The following is a 21,138-nucleotide window of genomic DNA, read 5'->3' on the forward strand; positions in this document are numbered from 1 at the left end:
TATATATAATATAATAAAAAATTAATATACATATATTATTAATAATATAAATAAATTTATAAAATAAAAATAAAATTATTAATATATTTTATCATTCCACTCAAACGTTGTACATACTATGTTCATACAAAATCAAAAAGTTACAAATAAAAATTTTAATAGCAGCATCTATTGTATATAGAGCCGACAAAATGGGTTGTAACACGTTGGCCATCCCAACCCACCTTGAAAACGGGTCAGACTGGGCCGGGCCAAAAAAATGGAAAGTTTTATAGTAGATGCATATATCTAATTCGGCCCACTTTCACTCGACCCACCCAGGCTGAACCCGTACCAAGCCACCAATTTTTTTTTCGCAATGGAAATTTAATTATAATTTATAGTTAATTTTGTATGATGAGATATTAAAAAAATTTATTTTGGATTTTTATCATGATTTGTATTTAATTTTGTATGATGAGTTATCACTTATGGCTATTAATGATGCTAATTTTATGACTATTATGTTAATTTATAATTAATTTAAAATTTTGAATTTGTTGATAATTTTTTTTTAATTTTTGGTGGGCTGGTGGGCTGACCCGTATAACTCACCAACCCGTGGTGGCCCAGGCTAAGCTAATTTTTTTTTGAAAAAATCAAAAGTGAGTTGGGTTGGGTTGACCCATTTTTAAAATAGGTCAAGGTGGGTCGGAGCACATGGGCCGAACTGGCCCGTTTTTGACAATTCTAATTGTACATTATTTACATGCGTGTACATTATTGTACATGAATGTAGTCGAACTACATTATGAATGTACGTCATTATATATATTTCCTCGATATCACTTCACGTATAATGGGTATTATTTTATCCTGTTATCATAACTATTTTAGTTTGTTAAAATAGAAGTTAGTCAATTTAGAATATGTCAAATGAGATATAAAAAATATTTAAAAAGTTATTTTTTTGGATAAGAATAATATTACCATTTTTTATTAAATGCTTACAGTCTGTGTGTAAGTATTTGTTAAAAATAAATTTTTAAATAAGCTAGTAAATCATATTAAACTTTTAAAAATAACAAACTAGACTTATAAAAGAAATTATAATAGATAATAAGTTAGACTTAGGTTTTAATTTTATAAAACAATCCAAGTCTATCTTGACCTATTCCTAATTCTATTCTTAAAATTGAGAACAATGTTGTTTCTGTTGTCCCTATAGATTTTCCTTGTTCCTTGGGGGAGCACCATGGGTTACACCCTTAACCCAAATAGCACCAAAAAGAAAAATTAAGTTCAGAAATAGTTTCAAAAGGTTCAGAAAAACAAGACAGTGGTCATGCCATGGAGTTACAACAAGTAGAAATAGCACTAAAAAGAAAAATTAAGTTCAAAAATAGTTTCAAAAGGTTCAGAAAAATAAGACAATGGTCATGCCATGGAGTTACAGCAAGTAGAAGGTGGCACGTGAGACATAATAGAGAAAGAAAACTTGTAAGTACACGCTACCCAACTTTAATGATGTCGATGTTTACGGGATAGTTCATGTTTAAGAAAGTGGACAAAATCATAAATTCGTAAGAAAAAATGGTCACCAACAATGGTGGGCAACGACAAACAACAATAAATTGTAATTTAGAAATTGAAGAACAGGGAGAAGATATAGGAGGAAAGAAGAATTGGAGTGAAAAAATAACATGACTAAAAAGACATTTAATATTATTATATAAATTAATTTAAAATTTTAAGTGATATTTATTTAAATATTTATAAATCTAATAGTATTTATCGGTTCTCCTTCGATGAACTACATGTTTTGCTAGTTATTCACCAATGAACCACAATTTTTCCTGGTTCACCTTAAAAGAAAGCCCTATAAAAGATACTTAATTGTGACACAAGAAAAACTGAAACTTCAATTATTGTCACTAGCTTTCAAAAGCATTTTATCTGTGTATTTATTTAAAAAAAAAAAAAAAAATAAATCAATCTTTATATATTAAAAAAAAAATCTATTTTACACGAGAATGCCTTTATGAATTTTTCTTCTATAAAAGAGTTTATAAGAATTTTTTTAACTTTTTATTTAATTTAATTTTAATTTATCATAATTATTTATTAATTAAATATTTATATTTTAAAATAAATTATCATCAAATAAAAAATATTTTTTATAATATAAATTATTTATTATAAATCTAGAATATAATTAATATGTTTAAAAATATTTACGTATACTTATTTTTAAATATAATTTATATATTCAAATATAATATTTTTATATATAATTTATAATAAATTTTAATTTTATTATATACAATAAACATACATGTACATTGTACAAACTAAAATACTAATAAATAATAAAAAATAATTGAAGTTATATATGAGAGAATGATTCACAATTTATTATTTTCGAACAATTAATTAAATAGTGTGATAAAATCTAAATGAAAAAGGTGCTTTGAAAATTATAAAAGTAAAATGGTAAAAAAAAAATGTATGCTAAAAATACATCCTTTTTATTAATAGTAACTACCTGCAGACAGTTTAAAAAATAAAAAGGAGTGATAAATAAAACTGCAATTATGTTTATTAGAAATATAAAAAAAAATTATACAAAAAAAAGCATGCAGTTACTTAACTAACTTTTAAAAATCACGATCCTAAACTACTTGTGTATATTTTAGTTTTACAGATATAGATGAACTTCGTTAAAGGATAAAAATATCAAAAATAAATTACATTAAAAAAAATATATCAGTTTTATAATAATTAATAGAAAAAGAGACACTCCATATCTCCATTAAAACAAGAAAAAAAATAGTAATTAATTTTGATTAAATAAACAGTTAATTGGAGAAGCTGAGAACAGTTAAAAGGTAAATTATAAAAATTAATACATCTTTAAAATGTATACATGAAAAAAGTGCATAAGATTATAAATTATAGATATAGATAATAGCCAAAAGATTTGATAGATTAATGTAATTTATGAAGTATTCTGAAATTTAAAGTAAATACATGGTTGATGGAAAGCACTTTTTAGAAAGAAAAAAAATCAATTATTTTAAAAAATTGTTAAAAATAAGAAATACTTTTTAAAATAAGTTAAACAAAACATATGATAAGTTGTTTATATTTAGTTTAACCAAAATGCACAATTTACTATTTCTCAATTGTGTTAAGAAAAAAAGTGGGCTTCTGAAACCCCAAATAAAAGGAACATTCAAATTTAGAATATCAGAGTCACTCGTGCAACACTAAAATTTGTTCATTATTTATTCACAGTTTAGATATTCTAACAGGCCAGCAACTTTCATTATGGCCATAAATTGTAAAAAAATAAAAATCATAAATAAAAGTGCTTTAAAAATGATAATAATTGGTGAAATGGTTCAAAATCTAACTATACTATACATGTTCTGGGAAAAGAGGACAATGGTAAGAATTCCTAAGGTACTTAAATATAAGCCATGATCAACTGTTGTTCTCCATGGTGATTGCACCATTAGCCCCATCGGAGTTGGCCTTTATCGGCGTAGCTCGACGGCGAATTTTCAGGTAACCGAATTTTCCGGCACCTGGTGATGAACCCTCAAAAATGAAGGGTAAATAACCAGTAGCTTTCTTGTACCTCTGCTGAACCTGCGTCCAATTATGTTGCATAAATCAGACTAATAGTATTTCATGAATGGCTTTGTTTTGAATAAATTCTATGAAGAATGAAATGGAATGCAAGGGAAAGAACATAGTGGAAAAAAAATGTTAATTCCCCTAATGAAAGTTTTTGATGTAACACATTTTTATTATAATAATTCATTTAAAATAGTAAAATTATTATATGAATAAACTACAATAAAAGAGCATCCCCTCGTTATGATAAAAAGTTGGATTAAATACAAGGAAAATGAATGGTTGCTTTCAGTATCCCATTTTTGAAATGTATGGTGGAGTAGTAACTTTACAAAAGCTCATCTACTTTTTGTCTCCCATTTTTGGAAATAGGGACAAGAAAGAAAGAAATATTTTAGGAACTAAATCACTAAACAAATATTCCCCTGTTTGCTGGGATTATAAACATGTTTAATCCTAAAGTTCTTCCTTATCTTTCATCAAAAAGAGATATGAAGTATTTATTAGTTATAATAATATGTTAGATTCACAATAAAATAAATACCTCAAAAATGTGTTCACTGCTTTTGAGACAATTTCTACCGATTGCACAAACTGTTCCACCTGATCCACCACCAGTTATCTTGGCTCCAAATAGTGTCCCACCTTCAGCATTAGATGATGCACTGTGCTGCAACTCTTGCACCAAGTGTACAAGCCTATCTGTTCCATCAGAGCCAAGTCCACAAGCACTGTAGCTATAATGGCACTGCAAATGATAAATAAAATTCGATTAACTTTATAGTTTGGTATTCTTCAATTCCAACACCAAAGTTTATATTAAAAAAAAAGTGGCAAGAAATAGCTTCCTATAAAACAAGTATTAAGCCTATTAAGACTGGATTTGACTTGGACTACTCATTTACATTTTAGGGGAAGTCCAAATAAGCTTTTCCATAAACTAAAACTAGCTCGTCTTAGATTTTGGAGAAATTAATAGGAGAGAGCTTCTACAAATTAGCTTATGCTTAAACGATTTTTAGCTTATAGAAAAGATTATTTCATATTTTTTTTTCCTATTTTTCTCTCCTAAAAGCATTTATGAAGAAATTTATCCAAACAAACTCTTAATCTTCCTGATATGCACATGTTAGAAGCTAGTGAATGCTTTATCATGATAACACAATTTTTAATAACATGCAAAAAAAAACATAGTTTCAAATACTAAAACTGGGAACCAATATTATCCAAGTGTTTATCAAAAATTGACATTTCAGTTTCATTATAACTTCTGCAAGGGTGTATCAAAATTAGGGCAGTAAGTTGATCAACTAAAGCTATAGATGTACCTGATATAGCAATTCTCCTAAGGTTGTAAGCTGATAGGTTGAACTTGCAGATGTTAGAAGTGCTTTGAAAGTCTGCACACCATATGATGGAGGAAAATTAATTAAAATTCCAAATATTTATAACAGGAAACATGAAATATAACTGCTTCATGATAACAGGTAAAAGTTAGAGTCTGAAAAAAATGTTTTAAGCAAGTCATTGTCTCTTGAAAATTTAGATTTGCCAAATATACATGACTGAGTTGTAGAATCTTATACACTGGCTTGACTACATAAATACAAAATTAATATCAAGATAAATATTCTTAAGTATCAAATTAACACAGCAGAGTTTTACAGAGACTTGTACATAATAATTAGAACAAATCATCAGTTACTTATAACCAATTAGTTTCTCTAATGAAGTCCTAACCTTGACTCGGAAATTTTCATAGATAGGATGCATTGTGGGAGCTCTAACTCCGTAAGTACGCTTCTGATCAATAATAGTGACAGGATCATTATGATTTTTATATTCCTCCAAAAATGTCTCACCAACAGTAGTCTCCGGAATTGTCTTAGAATAAAGAGCCTCAAATCTGCAAATAAAAATGAATAATGTATTAACTTCAAGATTTAAGGAGTGATACTGGTATCTAAAAGGGCAAGTTGATGAAAAAATTGAAAACGTCCATATAATGTTAAGCATAATAATGATCCAGTAACAAATAATGAGACCAGTTTATCTTCTTATTCTTCCTAAAAGTCATTGCATTAGTAATCAAAGGGGGTTTCTTATTTAAGTAATCAAAGTAGTTCTACATGCAGACGCAATTTATTTACCATAATAATCTCCTCATAATAACCTATTTAAGTAAAGGAGAAAAGAGGATTTACCTATGAGGTGGCAAATTACATAAGTACTCTAAGGAAGCTTCTTGTTTAAGCAGTTCTATATCATCTTGTTCCACTTCATCATAGTTCAACCCATTAGCAGCACACAACTCAGATAATTCCTCAGAAGCCTTGGCCTTTATCATCTTCATACCCATAAAGGCGCCAATTCTAACAGAACCATAATCGGCACCTCCAACACTGAAATAGACAACACTTATGACATTTCATGAACATATTGAAGAAAGAATAAGGAGGACTAGAACAGGATATTCTTGTTAAAGGAAAGAACTGTAAAAGCTTAAGCAGTTAGGTTATGGGCCATAAATTATTCTTATATAGCTATGTGACATACCTTCATGAAAGTTACAAAAATCCCAAAAACAGATCAAACATGAAACAGCCCTAACATTATTTATAAATGAAGAATTCAGAAACATAAGGCAGTGAGAGAGAAACAAAAGTGTTGGATAACATCTTTGTCATGCTTGTTATTAATAGGTCCACATATTACATTCTGAATCAAAACCTTAGGCATAAAACTGTGATTAAAATATTTAAGATCATCTAGTGATGAAGTGTTCAAGAAAAAAGATAACAGAATAAATAAGTTATTAGGTCCCTGATTTTAGGTTAATTCCTTAATTTTCTGGATATGAGCCGTAGCCCAGGGGTCCTATTCAATTTTGTTGATGTTAATAGGCTCCGTTAGCAACCAACTCATCCTAAAAGCTTGGGCCGCTAGGTGGAGGTTCATTAATAACTTTATTGTATGTCAGAACATGATCTAATTATAAATTTATAAGCTTCAAAATAAAAGATATTCTGGGTCTAAAGCTGTAGATGACAGAAGTTCAGTTGTGGTTTGGACACATACAAAGGACACTAGAGGCACTAGTTTGGAGAGTTTATTACATTGCTTTTAGTCCTGGAATAAAGGGGAGAGAAAAACTAAGAAGAATTTTAGGGCAAGTTCAGAGGATTTCATGATAAATAATATTTCAAAGATCTGGTCTTTAATGGGGCCAAAGATGTTGTGTGATCTATGTAGTAGACCTCACAAAGTGGAATAAGGCTTTTTATGTAATCCTTATTTAGGATACCAGAAATTTTCACTACTTTCATCTTTAAATCCCATCCCATCTCTCTTTTTTGGTATAATGGATGCACTTTACCAAATGTCTTCATCCAAAGCACAAACTACCCACTGCTCTCACTATTTTCCCATCACTGTTTGGCGGTAGCTTAAAATCTCCTGCCATCATTTTTCTTCATATTTTCCCCAAAACATAACCAATATTCAAGCCTTATTAACACAGCTAATAATTCTCTAAGTATACCTCGAAATCACCACATCTATAGCCTCAAAACACTAGCATTTTCAAACACTCAAATCAAAGCCAGTTAAAGTCTAGCTTTGATTGCACTTGAAAAGTGGAATTATTATTAATTACAGGAAACCCAAACTTATGGCCACAAAGCATCAAATAATATGTGCACGAAATTTTGCAAATAATGATAGGTCATCTACCTGTGTCTAATTCCAGAATCAATTCCCCAGACACGGATATGGTTGGGAATCTCAACAAGGCCAACAATCTCTGCAGGCTGTATCAATAACAAGCAGTACAATGATATTGTGTCTAAAGAATAAGAAAATTTTGTATTTGATAGCTTCTGAAGATGCACACCTGGCAAATCATAGCAAGTAGTTTGTTGGCTTCACCACATGCTGAAGCCATCTGGTCCATGACACCACATGGAGCTCCTACAATGTGATTTTCCACCTGATGAAAATTGTAAAAGGATGATTGATATTACATCAGATGGACAATGCATGCTAGAGACTACATATACAATCATAGGAAATCAATATTGATCAGAGTACTGCATAAAGTCCAACCTTCTGGCAGAGAATGGCCAGATCCCTTGGACTGATATTTAATCCTGAGTTACAAAGATAGAAAATACTTTAATCAATAGACAATAATTGGAAAACAGAATCAAGAACAGAAAAAATAGAAGTTTTTCATTTTGATATAATAGAACAATTGTTTAAAGCGATCTCCTTTGTGAAACAACTTCATCTAGCTTAAGATTAATTTTACTCCATGAGAAGAAGCAATAGTATCCAAAAATAATGGAAGACTATATTGTTGTCGTTGAATTAAAACAAAGCATGATTACCGTGAGCGGCTGCAATAGCAGACATACTAGCAACCTCCACAGATGCAGAAGATGATACACCTTTCCCTTCAGGGACTGCAGAAGAAACCTACATATTTGTTTACAATGTCTGTGACTTAGAATAAGATATAGAAATAGAGTAAGTGGCACAATTATACGCCAGGACAAATGTTTCAACATGGCACTAAAAGAAGCATGATACTTCCTTAAAGAAATGAGTTGAAAGTGAAACTCAGTTGCAATTATGTTATCAGCACTCATGGAAAATTCTTTATGCATTCAGTATGATGTTTTGTTTTGTTTTGTTAAAATGAAGTATTAATAAATAGGTAGACAACAGGAGGTACCAGCAAGCTGAAACTATCTTCAAATTGCACACCCAATTCAATCATTAAGACCAAAAATGCCCCTGCAACATATGCTGCCCACCTGTGATAGTTAATTATATTAGTATAATAGAATGCCAGATATGCCTAAATAAAATCATGCACAAGTGATACCCACTTTTGGGAAGGATCTTTAGCAAAGTATTTCCTGGCTTGCTCGTATGAGATTGGCTTGTCTCCATCCATAAAATCAGAAAAATCCATGTCAAATGTTGGGCTACGATTACTCAATTCTGAACCATATGATACCTAACATGATCCAAATTTGTTGAAAACACAGTAAGAAAGTGATTATTATCGCGAAAAATGCAAGGACATGAATATATCCAGATAATGTATGTAATTTTTCATCAAGATTATTCACTTCTCATGATTCAGTGTCATACAAACTCCAATTGATGAATGTCAATGTTACTTGATAACATAGAAATTTCACTTGTTTTCCAACATACAATTTGCAAGACAGCAGTTGGATTTCCCCCTTTGTCTTTCTGTCGAGCCTCCGCATGTTTCCACAGCCTATGTTTACTTGGATGGATTCTTTGCAAAGCAACATGACAGGCCTCTTTAATAGGCATCTACAGAAGAGTGAAAAGAAAGAGAAGAAAAAGCCCATCGTGAGTAGTTGTTTAAAAATTTCATCAATAACTTTGTCAATTCTGTAACATTTTCAGACTGAACAGATTGCATGGAAACTAGAAAGCAAAAACATGTCAACAATTAGCACTGTACATCTCAGCGTTACTTCTATAGATATAAAACTTACAAGCCTCCACCTAACAACTTAAACTTTTAACATAGTTGGAACTTGACATATATAATAAGTTTAGTACAAGTGCAAGTAGTACAGCAGCAGTGGAGGTATATACTGTTGTAATTAGAGAAAATATCTTCCTAATTAGAGAAAATATTTGTAGAATCTTCTATTTATTTTTCAGCATATTTTAGTTCCTTATTTCCTTATTTTGGAGGATTAGATTGTTACAAATAGGTCTAATGAGAATGTAATACATATGAATGAAATAATAAAATCATTCTCTCTTTTCAAGTTATACAAATAATAATTACTATTAACTGCCACTACTATCTCAACAATTAGCATCTCTGGTATTCTAATTATTCTATATGTTTATGATGCTCTTGAAGGATAGATAAGAATTGACCTTAGCATGATGATTATGTTATGTACTGTTTCCAAATATAACACATCTTCAATGTTGTGTATTCCTTTTTCTGGAACTGTGTTAGCTTTTAACTGATTATAATCAAACAGAATCTATTTCAAATGTTGCTTAATAGTGTCAGTACTCAGTAAGATTACTACATGCTTCTTGTAAAGTTCCACATCAGCAATAAAAAATGAAAATAGTTCCATTTTTTAGTCTGATAGAATAAGATACCTCTAACAATAACATATGTGCACACATGCATGTCCGTAAACATACATACAAAACCCTGTAGTCTTGAGGTACTTTACCAAACTAACAACACCAGATCCAAAAATAAATTTAAAAAGAAAAGTAGTAGAAACACATTATATCCTTCTTCTGCATGTATTAGTTGGATTAACTAAATTTAAGAGCATCAAGTCTATAATAATGCATTATTATGAATGTCAAAGTACATGAAGAAATTAACAGTCAAAATATATGGATCAAATGCAATGAACAGTAAAACCCCTGGGAGAAAGATTCAACCTGCAGGACAAGACTTCCAGAATAATCAGCTATACCACCCATTACATCTAATCTTCCAGGAGCTCTCGTCACAAAAATTTCTTCCTGCACATGAATAGAATGTCAAAAGTGAAAGAACAGATAGTAGAAAAATAAGAATTTGATTTTAATAATGTAGTGGATAGTCATAGTAATGCCGTTTCTTCAGTATTTCTATCTTTAGGAGGATAGTTTATAGCCATTGAGAGCTCTTAGTCAAGAATAAAGAAATTAATAAAGAAATGATTTTTGTGCAAAATGATTAAGACCTCCCAGTTGAAGACATTAGCCGCAGCCTTACGCTCCCGCCTTGTGTGCTTCTCATGTAACTCAGACAGGTTCTGTAAGAATGCCACAGTATCTGGAAGTCCTTGAACATCTCCATGAAGAATGTCAATGTTTTCAAAATCCCTGCAGAAAGAATATAAAGAAACAAAAAGGAGGCAGTTATATTGTCTATTATTAGCAAACAACTAATTATACCCCTGAAAAAGCAAAGTGATACTCACGAGCTAAATGCAGTGGTTCCATCATCAACAGGGGAAGCAGGTGTTGTGTGGCCAAGTTGGTTTTCAGCAGTCGCATACCATTCTGGGATTGTAATGTCTCCGCCAGGGGCCCTTTGGAGTTGATACCCAAGAACTATAGCATCACGCAATCTTCTTGCCCCACTAAGCTAGATATTATTAAATCAAAATAAAAATGAAATCCAAATTTAATCACTTTCAATATATCATCATGAAGTTGAAGTAACTTGAAGCTAACCAAAATTAACAAAAACCAACACTGCAACTAACAGCATTCAGAAGTTGTTTACCTTATCTGATGCATAATTTTTTCCAAAAGCCGTCTCCTGCAGGATGTGGGCTGCCACCTACATTTTCAGATGTTTTATGAAAAAAATTATCAATTCTTTTGGAATAAATAAAAACTTTTAAAATGACATAAAACTGCACAATCAAAGTGGAGAAAGGATTTAAATAAAAAGAATTTAAATATTTGGTACATTAAAGGAGATGATTCACATCCAATAAAAAGATAAACAATTTAATGTTTCAGTTATATTACAAAAACAGGTGATGAGATTTCATCCCAAACATTAAATTTACTGACAATGAAGTGCTAGGTTAAATACTATGGGTGGCATTGTTAGCTTTCAAGATTTTCTATAGAAATTCTAGTGGGGGTTACAAACCTAATTGGCATTAGCCAGTATCACTGACAAATCCAAATATCAAATCCTAAAGAACATGAATGAAAGATGCACTCCTACTCAAAATTCTGCATTATATATCTATAGGCTAGAACTGTTCAAAAGCTACAAAAATGAAAATATGAGCAGAAGAACTGGCCATCAAATATCAATCTTTCCCAGTTAGTCAATTTGAGGTCACTTTCTACAACACTTGCACAGATTCAGCAATTCATACATCAAATATATAAAATACTAAGCAGGATGCAGTTAATACCTCAAGCAATACCGGAAAATAATGTTGACGGCTTTTATGGGGTGACATATATTTAGACAAGAAAACGCTGTATTTAACATTACTTGCTTAAAATTTAAAAGCTCATTGCTTGGGATCATCCCAAAGGAGGACCAAAGATTTGGTTTTATAACTTACAGTACAATGGGATCCTTTGGGATCAAAAGTACATGGTTCAGCTCATTTTGGTTTAGTTTGTGTCTCCATTGCAAACTTTGATTGCACACTGGAGATTTTTTTTACTTTGGCAAACAAAACTACTTGATGTTATCTTGTAAATTGTGTTTTTCCTTTTAAATGGAGTTTCAATTATTATACAAACAGATACTTCATGGTCATGAGATAATGGATATAAAAGCTTAGAAATTTTTACCATTCCTAAATTAATAATTTAGACATAATATCTTGATTCTTATACTCTGCATTTCTGCATCCCCTACTTCCATCATTAACCAGACATTCCTTTATTCCACACCAATTCTTAAAGAGTTTAACAGAAATCAACAAATAAAGCTTCATGAAGTCACAGAAATAAATCCAGTTGCACTAAGTAATAGTTTGTGAAGAGTCAATTAGTAAAAGAAAAGAAGGGTACCTCACCGCCATTAATGCCTGCTTCATAGCAGGGTTTCAAGCTTATAGCACGTTCAAGATAAGGCCTCCAGTGACCAGTCAGTAAATCCCTTCTAATCATTTCAACACCACATTGAGAATTCTAAATGGGAAAAAAAAAAAAAAGATATTACTTGTAAGGCACTCAAAACAAAAAACATGAAGAAGACAGGAAACTAAGATTGAATCAATTGAGTACCTCAAGCATATTTCTCAAAAATGGTTCTTCATTGAAATAATCTCGACGTACAAAGACAAAAGGACACTTGTATGCCAAGGCCTCACTAACAGTGCCATATCCAATTTTTCCTAAAATGATAAATGGCAATTAGAATAACTCTTTCATTAAATCCAGCTTTGCAACTATGCAAGTTTCATACTAACCAAGCATACAATCAGATGCTGCAATAATGTCAGGTGTATATGCGTCTCTTGCAAGTTTTATAAAGTTAGGCGGAAGGTCCTCATGCTCAGAAGCACCACAGACCTGGATTAGAAAAGGAAGCCATCACCAAATAATGCATGAGTACAATAATTAACATTTTAACCGAGACAATGATACATAGCAGAATGGTTGAAGAAGTACCAGGCACAACCAGCCAGATGGTAAGAATTCCTCCTTTAGCTTCAAACCTGATGGCTGGAGGCAAGACATAAAAGAGGCAGAAGTCAGATGGTGGGTGTGATTTTGTTTAGAGTCTTTAGTAGAGTTCCACAGCACAAACACCAGAAACGTGTAAGATTTAAATATAGGGTCATAGAAGACCAAAGAACAGTAATAAATTAGCGTTAACAATAATAAGTCCTGTAAAATATCTATATAAGAAATGTAGACTTTATTATGATTATGAATTTATTTGACAACCATAAATGATAATTACAACAATACATGAATATATGCCCTGCTGATTTTACAGAATATGAAGGACCACCACACACTTATACCAAGTACATTATAAATTACAAGAGGAAATAATCATCTCAAAACTTATTCTTAGAATTTGAGAATAAGCCCTAGGGCCTAACTCAACACCACAAAATTGGCTTGTAAAATGAGGACTTCCCAAGTCTTATAAGAACTACATTGGTCATATCTCTAGTTGATGTCAGATGTTGACAGGCACTCTCATGCCCAAGACTAGACCTATGGAGCATGGACAAATGCAGGTGGACGAATAACAACATGTCAACACCCCCTTATGCTTAGGAATAGACATCTAGAACTTAGAAAAACATGGGTTTCCCAATAGCAAGACTAAGATAGGCTTTGATAACATCTTAGAATTTGGGCTTAGGGCCAAACCCAACCTCACAAATCCAATTTGTAAGGGGAGGGTTGCTCAAGCCTTATAAGGACTACATACCATACATACCTCTATTTGGTGTGGATCTCAAGACTTACCTAAGTGATGATACATGATACTAATTATTATACGTATGCTTTAGAAGATAATAAAAAACACCTCACACCAATAAAATATATCACTAAGAATTGCAGCATTCCACAATTCAAGTACATGAACAAAACAATAACAAGAAAGCGCAAAGAGACAGAGTACAAGTACAAGCATTTATTACAAACCATCCAAAAAATAAAATATCAAAGTTTGTTCCTTAAAAGGGGAGATCTAGGTAATCACCTGCCCACCAAAGTTGAGAATAACTAGCTTCACATCATCAGTTACCCCAAGTTCCTTTTTCACCTTCAACATGTAAAATCACAAGCTCGGATCAGAAGCTAAATCGTACAATCAAATATATCCAGATGTTTGGAAAAATGAAAGGCAGTACCTCTTTTGCAGATTTGTGCAATCTCCTCACTACCAGAGGGACATCAATAGTATCACGAAAAGCAGGCACTGCAAATATTAGAGAAGCCACAATTCGAGTTAATCATTCTCATCAACAGAGTTAAGAGGGCATTCAAATAGTGTTAGGTTATTGTCATCAAATTTTATAAAGTTGGCTTACTTGGGCAATATCCTGGGAGGCGGATAAGGAACTCACAATGGGAATAGTCCTCAGCAATCTGCATCAATGTATATGTAATGCAAATACACTTAATTATCATGTTTCAAGCACAAAACATAGCAAGTGGAAAAAGAAAACTACGAGCATAATTTCCAATTTAGAAGTTTTATTTCCATTTATTCTATTGATTTTCTTTAAAAATTATTGTTAGAAATATATTGGGCCATATTCCTAGCCAGTTTGGAACATCTTAACAATTATCACATTAGCTTTACAAGATGACATCCAAATATTCTGATTAATTTCAGATTTATTTGAAAATTTTGAATTTTGGTCAAGGCAAATTAGAAAATAATTTTAAACATTACATCGTGAGAGACATTTACTAATTACTAATAATTTCAAGAAATTTGGAGGAAATGCAAAAAGGAGGCATCAATTTATTTGTGAATTCTGTCATGTTCTTCTTCAACCGTGATGGCTGAGAAATATTAATATATGTAACAACTTTTATACAAGTGACTAAATGCTGCATAAAAATTATAAAATCTTGGACAAAGCAGACAATTAGCAACTTCTAACATTTCACCGAAGGAACAAACATATGGGACAAGATAATTTAATATATAAAGAAGATTGGTTTCACCTGCCAAACTATTGAACGATGATGAAGTCCAGCAGCCATAACATACTCTGCGTAGATGAAGTCCCAACTGAAATAACAAATATACAGAACAAGGTGATTATGAGTTCTGAACTAAAACAATCATTCGTGGACATCCATTTACATTTAAAGTTTTGATTACTACAGTACAGACAAGTTTAGGCATTGAACTCAAAAGTATATTCATATCCCCGGAAGCAACTTAAAATTGATACCTGGCATGCATTTAAAGAATAAAATGATGAAAATATTTTTGTCTGCTAAATTTTCTGTCACAATGACATCATTGGCCAAATATGGTTCTCCCTTAACCAATTACTGTGACTAACTAAAGAAAATAGCATGAAAGGAAAATGGCAGTCTACATGAGTTACCTGAAATTGGTCACACAAACAGCCCGAATGCCAGCATCTGCTGCTGCTCGACATGCAACTGGGACAACATCAGAGACCTGTGTTTCTCATATTAGCTTTACAAGGATCACCCATGTATGACATATAGTTTTTCTTTTTAATTTTATTTTATGAAAAAATATCAATTTTCATTAATAAAAATGCTTTTAAGATATTCTAACTTTCTTGGATAAGCTTTTGAAGAAATAAAAAGCAAAATCTTAAAATAGTCTGATTTTGGATTTTTTGAGATTATAGGAATAGCTTTTTAAAATAATCACTTGTGATAGTTGAAAGAGAAAGTAGGTAAAAAGAAAGGGAAACTGTTTTCAAGACCAAAATATTCTTATTGAATTTTAAAAATTATATATCCTATTCATAAGTTTTTTAGAGAGTTGCAAAAAGTAGTTTGACACTGATAACCAAATGTGAAATTACTTCTATTTTACATAAAATCTCTAAAACAATTTTTTTTTACAAGCCCCTACAATCACCTTTTTCAAAAGTTCAAACAAATGTGTTAAAAGTTATTCTAAGCAGAAATCAAATTCATAATATTGTTTGTTGTCTGGTTGTCAGCTCTTTCTGACAAGTTAAAATAGTTTCCCTTAAATTCAACTTTTATAAGTCAAACATTAGGAATTACTAGTTAATTTCTCTTTTCACTATTGTTTCCAATAAAAAAAGTGAAGAACATTTCATGTACCACTAAATCAGCTTTGACAGAGTTCAGCCACTCTGCTTCTTGCTCCAAGATCTGAGCACGGGGCTTCACTGCTGTTTCAGAATACTAACATAACCAAAAACAAAGCAAGGGATCAGAAACAGAAAGATACAACATTAAAGCATATACTTCAAAGCACCACAAACAACTATAAAAAATTGAGAACATACCTTCGACAAAGAGGCAAGGCGATCAACAGTCAGAGCATCTGCCTGAACAGCTCCACAGTCCAAAAGCACCTGTTTTTTACACAAATGGATAAACATGTGAGTCTCTTTAAGGCATTGATCTCATCTACACGCTAAAGTGAAGCTCCAAAAGTACTAATTATCACAAACAGATACTAATTGTAACAGCTGTGTCAATCGGATCATGATGATGTTCAATGCAAATCCATTGAATATGTAACAACTAACCAACCTTAATCCCCTGGACTATGTTCAACATTTTTTTGTTGCACAGACCTAAAGCTACCCTTTTTCACCAAAACCATGAGGCTTTCACAAGCTACAAGGATAGGCTACAATCCACAGGCTACATATATCATATATGCATTTAGCCATTATTTTTTACATAACAATCATATCAAATATTGACTAGATTATGAACACTATCCCTTTTGGATAACATTCCAAAGAGACTCATAAAAATAAACAGAACTCACCTTGCGAATGGTTAAGCGAGGAGACTGTATCTCAGAGGTGAAAACGAAATCAGGAGCACCAGTTACCACATGCACATCATGCCCCGCATGAATCAAATGCCGCACCACCTAAGCATTCATTCCAATTCAAAATTAACATCACATGGCAAAACCATAAAACAAAACGAAAAATTTGATCCCCACGTGACAGAATCACCGAAAAATAAAAATCAAACTTTTTTTGTTAATCAAGGCCAAAACTGAAAACCCAGAAAGAAAAATCAATTTTTAAAAAGAAGGAGTGATCAAGCACCCCATTTGGCCAAAAAATTAGGCAGAGGAAAAAAGAAGAGAGTTTGAAAGAGAGAGAGAGAGAGAGAGAGACCTCTGTGACTCGGGTGGCATGGCCAAAACCATGGCCAGTGACGTAATACGCAAAGACAAGGTGCTTCGTGGAAGCCGAGACTCCATCACTCTCTTGGTCGATCCTCATTTTGTCGATCAACTTGTATCACACCTAAGTCTCCAACAAAACACAAGAATGATGTGATATTATAATGTTGTTTCACACGATATATTTATATGTGCTTATCTATTGCCCCTAGCTCAAGTATGGATGATGATTAATTAATTAATTAAATGACTCATATCCAACAAAATTCAGCTTATTTTATCCTTTTAAAAAGTTATCTATTTGATCTTTTAATTTAACTTTTTAAAATGATAAGAAAATTGATAGTTTTATTTTAGAAGATAAGAAAAGTAATAGTTAAATACATTCATATTTGAATTTAAATTAAATATAGAGTTAAGCGTAATAAATTGGCTAAATTATGATGTTGATATTTTATTTTTTTTTAATCATTTTCATCATTTATCTATTAAAGATATTTAATTTAGTTATTTATATTTTATATTTAGATCAATTCAATCCTTTTTAAAAAAATATTTATTTTAAATTTTGTGACACAATTTTGAATCAATTTTTATTTATTTATAAAACTTTTAACATTATATTTAGTTATAACAAATTTTACATAATTAACTAATTAAAAGATCAATGACTAAAGGAGTAAAATAAATCTTAAAAATGACATAAAAGACTAAAAGTATAATTTAATTGCAACAAATTTTACATAATTAGCTAATTAAAAATTATCACTTATATAATTTTAATTTATTGTAAAGAATTGAATTCAATAATAAATTATTACAACAATTCATACACGCTACTCAATTAGTTGACCTAAATTTTCTTTGTATATAATTTTAAAAATAATTTTTATAAAAAAAATCAATAAAATTATGATATATAGTAATTTATAATATTTTGACACTACAAAAATAATATAAAGTATTAATTCTTTATAAATTATTTTTTATTTATCAAAATTGAAATTAATATATATAAAAATGTGTTTATTGTAACTTTGGCTACCCAAAAAAACATGACAAAAACTTGACAGTAATGTTTAATATGAGAATTCTCTACATGCCATTGACTCCATGACAATCATAGGGGTCTCATCTCCTCTCTAACATTTTCACTCATAAAAAAGAATTACAACAACTATGTATATGATTGCAATATATTGGTATTTGATCTCATCAATGAATAAGATTTATTACTTGTATGATTTGCTTGACTTTATTTTTGTGAAATGATTTGTTGACTTTATACATCATCTTTCAAGTAAAAAAAAAAATGATCATGTATAAGTATTAACAATATAATCTCAAACACACTCTTATTTTTTAAAAATATATTGAAAATTATAAAATTAGGAGATAAACATTAAATAGAATGTGAGATTCACCGAATTTTATATTTTTCAATAAATTTCAACTAATGAAAGGAAGTGTGTTTAAAAGAATGTATTATTAACATTTCTTATTTATTATATATGAAAGGTTTTCCATTTTAGTTTAAAGGTTTTCCATTTTAGTTTTTATAAATAAAAAACTCTAAATTTATTATAATAATTAAATGATAAGGATTAGTTATTAAATGATTGACTAAAAATTAAAATGATCATTTTTATATTTACTTCTAAATTGAATTTTTATATTAAAAAAATGTGAAAAGTTAAAATTATTTTTGTGTTGTGATTCGTAAGTTATTTATCCAACCCTCCATTTCTGTATATTAAACGTCAATTATCTTACTCTAAAACGTTTTTAAGAATTTCTTCTGAACGAGGGTCTTTTTATTCGACAAGAGAAATTTTTTTAACTATTTTTATTTAACTAATATTTTAACTTGTATATTTCATATGTTAAATGCTTATTATATATAACAAATATTTATAATAAATTAAATAAACAAATAAATACTATATTTAAATATATAGATTATATTTAAATTTATATAAATAGATATTTTGGAACATATAAATTATATTTATATTTATGGTAGGTAATTTAAACTAAGACACAAAATTTTTTTTAATTATTGATACTTTTTTTATAAAAATATTAAGTTTAATTCATAAATAAATACTATTAAAAAAAATTGAATTAGACAAGTAGTTAAAAAAAATCTCTATATACCCCATTTAAAGGATGGTTTCTAAAAATGTTTTTGCAAGATAGTCTTTTGCATTTAATATATATGAGTTAATTTTATTTTTATTTATCATATTTATTTATAAATTAAAATTTAATATTTTTAAAATAAATCATCAATAATTAAACATAATAGTGTATTATAATATAAATTATTTATGATAAATATAATGTATGCTTAGAAATATTTATTCATAAATATTTTACATAAAATTTATATTTTAAAAAATTAAAAAGAGTTTATATATTCAAATATATTGTTTATATATATATATATATATATATATATAATTTATTATAAATTTTAGATGAATTCAACTCCTCTAAAATTAGGAAATTACATTTTAGAAAATAAATCTAATAATAATCATTAATTAAAAAATAACAATCAATATTATAATTAATTTGATTTTACTTATCAAAAATTTGATTTTATCTTCTAATTAAAAATTATGAATGCATTTTATTTTTTAAAGCACAATCTCAATTTTAAAAGAGTCAAATTCATTTTAGTTATATATAATAAACATTGAATCTATATAATCTACATGTTAAAATGTTAGTTATAAATAAAATATAAATATAAATGTTAGGTTTATAAATATGTATTTATTATGAATCATAATTACATTATAGTTCATATATATGGACAAATATTCATTCATCAAAAACTTTTATGGTGAGTAATGTAGATAATGGTAGTTGTTAGTATTAAAAATGGGTAAGGGGCCCTAATCTAAGTTTCAATAGAATAGAAATAAAAGATAAGTTGATGAAGAGGATAGGGATAGGGATTCGTGGTGAGAGAGAGTTCAGTTGCGTCCAAAATTTGTGTAAATTAGGGATGTCGAATGTGGCAATTGGTTTGTTGGTTGTTTGTGTTGTCATCTGTCATCATAGCTGTTTGTGTTTGAAATTGAATGTAAGTGGTTTTGGGTGTTGAGAATAGTGCCCAAGGATGAGGAAATAATAATATAAGTCATTCTAGTTTTGTACCTTTGGTATGATATCAATCATTATGCCCAATATTGTCATAAAAATTAATAAATACCATTTTGTGTGGTGGGGTAGGAAAAAACTCACGGGCAATAATGATTCCAAAGAGGAAAATTACTTTGTGAAAATTCTATTATAGAATGTACTTGATGGAAATATCCATATTTGGTAAAATGCACATTTTTTTTAAATAATTTTATTCTTTAACTAGTTCTAAAAGGTAAAAAAACACTCTCTTTAAACAATTTTATCTTTCAAACTAACTATAACAATCACTTTCTTGTACCAACTATAGGTTTTCACACATTCCTTAAGAAATAATTTAATGTTAGTATGTTATGCATAAAATATTCTTATTTAGTATCTTAAAATATGTAAAGTAAGAATAATTATACCATCTTGTTAGGGAGTATTTTTAGAAATTTTTCTTTAATGAAATGATTTCTAAGGATGCTTATAACTTCTACCTAATTTGATTTTTATTTATATAATTATTTATGAATTAAATATTAATATTTAAAAATAAATTATCAATAAATAAAATATTTCTTTGTTATAATATAAATTATTTATCATAATTTAATTTATATATTTAAAATATCTATTTATATAAATTTTAAATATAATTTATACACTCAAACATAATATTTATTTATATATAATTTATCATAAGTTTTATTATGTATAATTAATATTTATATGCATTATACAAGCTAAAATACTAGTATCACTTAAAATATTTTAAAAAATAAAATAAAAAATTGAAATAAAAGGAAAAGTCTAAAAAAAAAATTATTGTTCGAAGGGTAGTTATTTACACCTTTTAACCATTTTTTATTTTTAATTAAAAATTAAAAAATTTACTAACACGAGACATGGAGCGCATGTTTTGTAACAAGTATTTATATTACACAAGTTAACAAACATATATAATTTATATATTTATATCTATACTAATATATAAAAGGAATATT

At 29.4% G+C, this 21,138-nt stretch overlaps 1 protein-coding gene across 1 annotated transcript; it reads right to left on the minus strand.

The window, feature by feature from the left end:
- Nucleotides 1-3,241: 3,241 nt before the first annotated feature.
- On the minus strand, nucleotides 3,242-17,160 carry LOC109807843 (L-arabinokinase). The gene is made up of 29 exons (XM_020370510.3): nucleotides 16,989-17,160; nucleotides 16,625-16,732; nucleotides 16,131-16,199; nucleotides 15,943-16,026; nucleotides 15,219-15,295; nucleotides 14,827-14,893; nucleotides 14,181-14,238; nucleotides 14,001-14,068; nucleotides 13,850-13,912; nucleotides 12,796-12,849; nucleotides 12,594-12,696; nucleotides 12,409-12,518; nucleotides 12,193-12,312; nucleotides 10,928-10,984; nucleotides 10,620-10,786; nucleotides 10,380-10,521; nucleotides 10,093-10,176; nucleotides 8,848-8,973; nucleotides 8,514-8,644; nucleotides 8,357-8,438; nucleotides 8,010-8,097; nucleotides 7,726-7,769; nucleotides 7,514-7,609; nucleotides 7,354-7,430; nucleotides 5,826-6,023; nucleotides 5,362-5,527; nucleotides 4,950-5,021; nucleotides 4,166-4,369; nucleotides 3,242-3,633 (listed from the first exon to the last, which is right to left on the minus strand). The coding sequence occupies exons 1-29, from the start codon at nucleotides 17,094-17,096 to the stop codon at nucleotides 3,466-3,468; spliced, it is 2,991 nt and encodes a 996-aa protein (XP_020226099.2). The 5' UTR covers nucleotides 17,097-17,160; the 3' UTR covers nucleotides 3,242-3,465.
- Nucleotides 17,161-21,138: the final 3,978 nt, after the last annotated feature.

The sequence above is a fragment of the Cajanus cajan genome, chromosome 9 (genome assembly GCF_000230855.2).
Source record: "Cajanus cajan strain Asha chromosome 9, NIPB_CcT2T_4, whole genome shotgun sequence".
Classification (NCBI taxonomy): domain Eukaryota; kingdom Viridiplantae; phylum Streptophyta; class Magnoliopsida; order Fabales; family Fabaceae; genus Cajanus; species Cajanus cajan.